The following is a 6895-nucleotide window of genomic DNA, read 5'->3' as shown; positions in this document are numbered from 1 at the left end:
TCAGTTACACCCCATCTTTACATCTCACATCTTCTTCTCTGAAACACTGCTGCACTGCGGTTAACACACTGCTCACCATTGCAATTAAACCAGGAAGAGTGTTTCATTGAATGAGTGAGAGTTATATAAAGTGGCCAAAAAAATTATAATATGAAAACAGATCCCCCTATGAGTCATATTTTCATCAACAAACATTTTCAGCTATCCTCTTCCTCTGTAAAAACCACCATCAAAGAACACAACTAGCACAGAAGGACAGTATAGCAGCACTGTACTGCTATGGACTGGCTGAGGTCTCTCTCAGAGCTTAGTAGACCCGGATGGCTGCGTACACAGAGAACGCATCCTGAGGGGTCGGGCTATGGGGGGATCTCAGGGACAACCTGGTGGTCTGGTGGTTCAGGGAAGCATACACAAGGTGGCTTGACACTTGACCTCCTGCTCTGATGTTAGAGGATGGCAGAGCTCCATTTTTCCCATTGATGCTGTTGCAGTAGAGACCGTTGTCGTAGAGATTGGTGGGCTGGGCAGGGTTTGGGGTGGATGGTGATGATGGAAAGGTTCCCTCAGGGCTGAAGGAGAGGTCTGGACATGGTGCTGCCAGTGTGGATATCTCCTGTGTCATAAACACAGGAAGAGACATTTAGACCAGGGATGGTCAACTGCCGGCCCGCGGCGGCCCCCCCTTTGTAGACCCGTGGATTAATCCTCTCCCCTTCCCAAAATATTATTATTATTATTATTTAATTTTTTTGGAGAAAAAAAATTAGTTGGGGTCTCAACTTACTGTTGAGAGTTAGAATAGTAGAATACACAAGATGCAGTTTCGAAATGTGGTTGTGCATCAGCAGTTTTTCTCTTATTATGTCAGTCACTGATAGTCACTCAATTAGCACGTCAGCTAAAACATTTTTGATTGGTAAGTTAGTCTAGCCTGCTATCTAAACTTCTAGTAATCATGGTTGACTTACCGATATCATAATAAAAACTGCAAAACAAAATGTGTAGAATTGCAGGAAATTAGCTGTAAAACTGCTACATTTTCTCTCTGCTCCATGGCAAAATGAGTAGAATTGCATGAAATGTGTTATAAAATTGCTAAATCTTCTCTCCGCCACATGGTAAAATGTGTAGAATTGCAGCAAACTTGCTTTAAAACTGCTAAATTTTCTCTACGCCCCATGGTAAGATGTGTAGAATTGCACTTAGGGTTCCCAAAAGACTAGTGTATGGATGTGGGTACGCAGACCCGCAAGCCACTGCGGCCCCTCAAGATGGGATTCGCACCCACCCCCATCAAAGGCATTTAGACATGGCAGCACAGCAATGCTACCATTTATTATGTTTAGCCTTCGCATGCAAGCAGGTGTACTGAGGACCAGTATAGTCATGTTAACAGATGACCTGTTGGTTAATTATGAAATGCTATAAGAAATACAATTATTTTGTTGCTTTACCTGCTTCTTTGTTCTATTTTCGGTTGACCTGGTTGGTCCTGAAAAAGATATCCAGTGTAGAAATGTAAAATTTGAATTTGTTCTGTATTTCAACCTTGTAAAAAACATACATTTTTCAGTATTGAATCAATAGCATAACTCACCTTTACGTGCATGCAGACAGAAGAAGGAAATTGCTGTCACAATGACCACCAGGAGTACTATTCCCACACAGATGTAAAAATATGGCAGCCAGCTCAGATCATTCCAATCAGGATTTACATTTGGTGAGTCATCTGTTAGAGTAGAAACAGAGGTCTTAACACCAGACACAGTTATCACATAGGCCTACTAGTTAATGTGATGTGACTGAATGTCTGTAAATTCCATAACACATTGTCTTACTTGTGTTGTGGTCTGCTGTGCTTGTAATCTCCAGGTTGCTATCTATAGAAAGAAGTTTGCATAGGCGGATTAGCCATCTGGCAATTCTGGCAAATGCCAAATGGGCCAGACCATCTTTTTGTTGGGTGGTCTGGTCGAAATCGACAAATGTTTATTTGGGGGCGATGGGCCTGCTAAGATTATTTTTTGAAGATTTTTGCACCATTTCTCAGAGAAATGATGCAAAAATCTTTTTTTTTTTTTAATGATTTTTGCACATTTTCTCTGTTACATAATAATTTATTTGAGCATTTGCCTGATCAGTGGGCTGAGCTGAGGTCGCACAAAAATTCACATTGAAAGTCAAACGCACATCAGCAAAGACACCTGCTCTGACTCTCTATCATCAGTCAGCCCAGATCATGGATCGTAAAACATAGAAAGATGGTGCCGAAAAAGTTAGTGATCAAATAAAGGCTCTTGAGGCCGACACTGCTAAATGTGTGAAATTAACCGACTTATTATCAAAAAGTTCTGGTTCTGCTGGTCCGAGTGCTGTGTCTGTGTCTGTGCTAATAAATGATGCTAGGCTTAGCATCAACAGATAAACTGCTGCTGCAGAAGACAGTGCAGTCGAGGTAGGGGGAAAGAGAGACAGAAACACAGCAACACAGATTTTGCCTACTGCTGCCACTTAATATATGGAATGAAAGAGTAGGCTAATTAACTTTTAGACCTAATTAGGGAAGGGGGATTCAGGGTAACAGATATGACAGGTATTAACTTGCAATAGCCTAAAAAGTCATTAGATTGGCTTGTATAACACATACGCCAATAGACATCTATAAGACATTAAATACAGTGCTAGTACTTTTTATTAAATACAAGTCATCATGTATTACAATGAAACACTGAATTCATGCATAATAATTGATAAATAATCCTCTGATAAAGGTCAATTCAGGGACTGTCTGTGTATTTTAATTGTTTTATCAATGTTTATTCGCTTCTGAATCTGTCTCTTCAGCCAGCGAGTGGGTCGGGTAGGAGAGTTGGGCCAAATGCGGAAGACACATTTCAGTTAAATACATTCAGCTGTACAACTGAATAGGTATCCCCCTTTCGCTAGTTTATGAGCTGTAGTAACAAGTGCCTCTGGTGTCAGATTACATTACATTGCCAACGCCAGTGAAGGCTGGAAAGTCCCGCCTATTTCATTAGCTGAAAGGCCATCACTTCTTGGCACAAAGATATGCATACTATCAAAAGAAGCACCATCCACATACTGTAAACTAGTCCCGGCATTGTTCTATGACAAACACAAAAGGTTTTATATTGAATTCAATAGAAGAAAACAGAGAGAGAGGGAGAGAGCGAGACTGACAGTTCCTTAATGTAACCATTGGCTGTATTATACAGCCAAAACAAGAGTCTCTCTCTCTCTCTGTTTTCTTCTATTCAATTAAACACTAGATAAGTGGGCAGGGTAGAACACAAGAATGGCACTAATTTGAAATATGTAGTTGGGCTGTTATAAGGTATTATGTAAGTCAATGGTCACCTATAAGGCATTTATTCAGTGATTTTCTTCTTAGTGCCTTCGGAAGGTATTCAGACCCCTTGACTTTTTCGACATTTTGATACGTTACAGCCTTATTCTAAAATTGATTAAATTGTTTTTTTTCCCCTCATCAATCTACACATAATACCCCATAATGACAAAGCAAAAACAGGTTTTTAGATATTTTGCAATTCTGAAATTTCACATTTACATAAGTATTCACACCGTTTAATCAGTACTTTGTTGAAGCACCGTTGGCAGCGATTACAGCCTTGAGTTTTCTTGGGTATGATGCTACGAGCTTGGCACACCTGTATTTGGGGAGCTTCTCCCATTCTTCTCTGCAGATCCTCTCAAGATTTATCTGGTTGAATGGGGAGCGTATCTGCACAGCTATTTTCAGGTCTCTCCAGAGATGTTCGATCAAGTTCAAGTCCGGGCTCTGGCTGGGCCACTCAAGGACATTCAGACTTGTCCCGAAGCCACTCCTGCGTTTTCTTGGCTGTGTGCTTAGGGTCGTTGTCCTGTTGGAAGGTGAACCTTCGCCCCAGTCTGAGGTCCTGAGCGCTCTGGAGCAGGTTTTCATCAAGGATCTCTCTGTACTTTGCTCTGTTCATCTTTGCCTCAAACCTGACTAGTATCCCATTCCCTGCCGCTGAAAAACATCCCCACAGCATGATGCTGCCACCACCATGCTTCACCATATGAATGACCATCAGGTTCTTGGTCCCCTACCTGGCCAAGGCCCTTCTCCCCCGATTGCTCAGTTTGGCCGGGCAGCCAGCTCTAGGAAGAGTCTTGGTGGTTCCAAACTTCTTCCATTTAAGAATGATGGAGGCCACTGTGTTCTTGGGGACCTTCAATGCTGCGGAAATGTTTTGGTACGCTTCCCCAGATCTGTGCCTCAAAACAATCCTGTCTCGGAGCTCTACGGACAATTCCTTCGACCTCATTGCCTGGTTTTTGCTCTGACATGCACTGTCATCTGTGGGACCTTATATAGACAGGTGTGTGCCTTTTCAAATCATGTCCAATCAATTGAATTTATCACTGGTGGACTCCAATAAAGTTGTAGAAACATCTCAAGGATGATCAATGGAAACAGGATGCACCTCAGCTCAATTTCAAGTCTCATAGCAAAGGGTCTGAATGCTTATTTAAATAAGATATTTCTGTTTTGTATTTGTAATACATTTGCAAACATTTCTAAAAACCTGTTTTCGCTTTGTCATTATGGGGTAGTGTGTAGATTGCTGAGGATTTGTATTTATTTAATCAATTTTAGAATAAGGCTGTAACGTAACAAAATGTGGAGAAAGTCTGTATGTATGTGTTTATTCATTCACAACTAGGATACCGGATGGGTAACACTTTATTTTAAGGGACTGTAATAAAGCATTTATAAATGATGTGTTCACCATTATATAATCATTACGCCCACATTAATAAACAATGTACTAATCATTAGCAAAATATTTTTGCAGTCCCTAATCTAAAGTGAGTGCTATTATAAATGTTTTGCATGACCAGCGTAATTTGTCACAAAAAGATGGGCATGCCATGGGTAGACATTCCTGCAGTACCTGCTAAAATAATAAGCACACAACACAGGATGTTTAATATATACATGCGTGAATAACTAACATTTACAAATGTGAGAGTAATGATTCATAAATGGTGAGCAAACGCTTTGTAAATGCCTTATAAATCCCTTATAAAAGGTTTATTATGGACCATTAAAATAAAGTGTTACGCTAGGGGGTAGCTGGCCCCAGCACAGGAAGTGTGGTCCCCTGGTCTTCTGGTCCCAGTGATGCTAGGCGTAGCAGCATAGACAGCTAACAGACAGCTCAGCTGCTGCTGCAGTGGAGGTAGGAAGAGAGAGAGACACACACCGACACAGATGTACTGCCAGTTTTACCATTTTGGCTCTATATTATATATGTAAGGTAACTAACTATATGGGGAGTATTATGAGCCAATGGTCATCTATTAGGCATTTATTCAGTAATCTTTCTTCTTTATCTAATAAATGTGTTTATTCATTCACAACTAGGATGTTGCTGGGCCCAGCACAGGCAGTGTGGTCCATCGGTGTTCTGGTACCAGTGCTGTGGGAAAGGATGCTAGGCTTAGCAGAGACAGTTCAGAGGTGAGTGCAGTGGAGTTAGGAAGAAAACAGAGAGACACAGATGTACTGCCAGTTCCTTAATACGTTGGCTCTATATGTAATAGCGTGTGATGGTGCACGAGCGGTGATGTGTGGCTAAAATGGCAGGGCTTCATTTTTTTCCCAGTCCGCCCCCGGATGTTTGTCAGACAACAATGGCTTCCAGAACAACTTAGTATCTATCTGATCCATTCTAGGACATTAGATTGAAAGATTAAATAAGCTTTGGTTGGTTACCTGAGACAGAGACGTTGATAGCATGGCTAACAGATGTTGACCCATTTTCAGCAACTCCACATCTGTACAAACCATCGTCATTCGTAGATATCTTTTTAAAATCCAAAATCAAAAGATGTTCTGAATCTCCATTTTGCCTCCATCCAAATGTGACTTGCTCTGTCTCATGTATCTGTTCGCAGTGGATTGGGTCCACAAATTTACACCAGGTGGCGTGTAGCTCTTTTCCACAGTGTCTCACAGGGCAGTTGATTGTTAGGGCTTTCTGAGGGACAGCATTCCAAATGGTGTTTCTTTTGACTCGCACCTCACATTTAGGGCCTTGGTCTGAAAAAAGATAATGGAATCAACTGAAATAAATGACTGATAGTTCATATTTGATCTTCCTGCTCATAGATCACACTGGATCACATTGATCACAGAACATCAATTAAAACATGATGACCACTCACACTTCATTCAAATAGCAGTTGAGAAGTTATTACTATTTGATACTGTCCATCACCCCTCTTGAACTGTGTTTTTTGTTGTTCATAATATACCACAAAAGTATTTGTGGCAAGGTATGACATAAATTGGCATCTTACCTTGAGCGTTGCCATGGACACAGAGCAGAAAGAGGAGGCATAGGACCAGCAGGATGTGGTCAGAACGCGGTCGGTCCATCAGAGCAAAGATGCAATGTCTTATGAGCTCTCAAAACAGGTCATGCCTGAGTCACTCAGTTAGAGCAAACCCTCTGTGTATACGCACATGAAGTGACACTGATATTATGTACTGTCGATCTCGCTCTTTCTCTCACTCTCTCTCCTTCTCTCTCTCTCTCCTTTGTATCTTAGTGGTTTTCACTTCCTGCCCTACTATATAAGCATAGCTGCCATAGCTATCTTGTCTGTTGCTACTCATTTTGAGTTGTGTTTCGTATCATTGGGCTACACTCATGTGTCTGTCTTTTTATTCCATGTCTCTTAAGGGTTACCGTTGGAGGACTTTGCATAAATGTTGCTCATTCAATTAATTTAGTAGCCCTTTCCTGCAGTCAAGACTACCAAGAAACAATCTGTGTGACCCTGATTTAGTCCACTGCAGTGAAAGGTTAAATTAGCT

At 41.2% G+C, this 6895-nt stretch overlaps 1 protein-coding gene across 1 annotated transcript; it reads right to left on the bottom strand.

The window, feature by feature from the left end:
- Positions 1-307: 307 nt before the first annotated feature.
- On the bottom strand, positions 308-6548 carry LOC311143506 (B- and T-lymphocyte attenuator-like; the record flags this gene model as incomplete). Its single annotated transcript, XM_084179332.1, has 6 exons — positions 6376-6548; positions 5789-6115; positions 1842-1883; positions 1601-1732; positions 1458-1495; positions 308-616 (listed from the first exon to the last, which is right to left on the bottom strand). Exons 1-6 carry the CDS (start codon positions 6452-6454, stop codon positions 308-310), a joined length of 927 nt encoding a protein of 308 aa, XP_084035458.1. The 5' UTR covers positions 6455-6548.
- Positions 6549-6895: the final 347 nt, after the last annotated feature.

The sequence above is a fragment of the Coregonus lavaretus genome (genome assembly GCF_964263955.1).
Source record: "Coregonus lavaretus genome assembly, chromosome: 16".
Lineage (NCBI taxonomy): Eukaryota > Metazoa > Chordata > Actinopteri > Salmoniformes > Salmonidae > Coregonus > Coregonus lavaretus.
The sequence above is the reverse complement of the archived record's forward strand: the minus strand, read 5'-3'. Positions and strand labels throughout refer to the sequence as shown.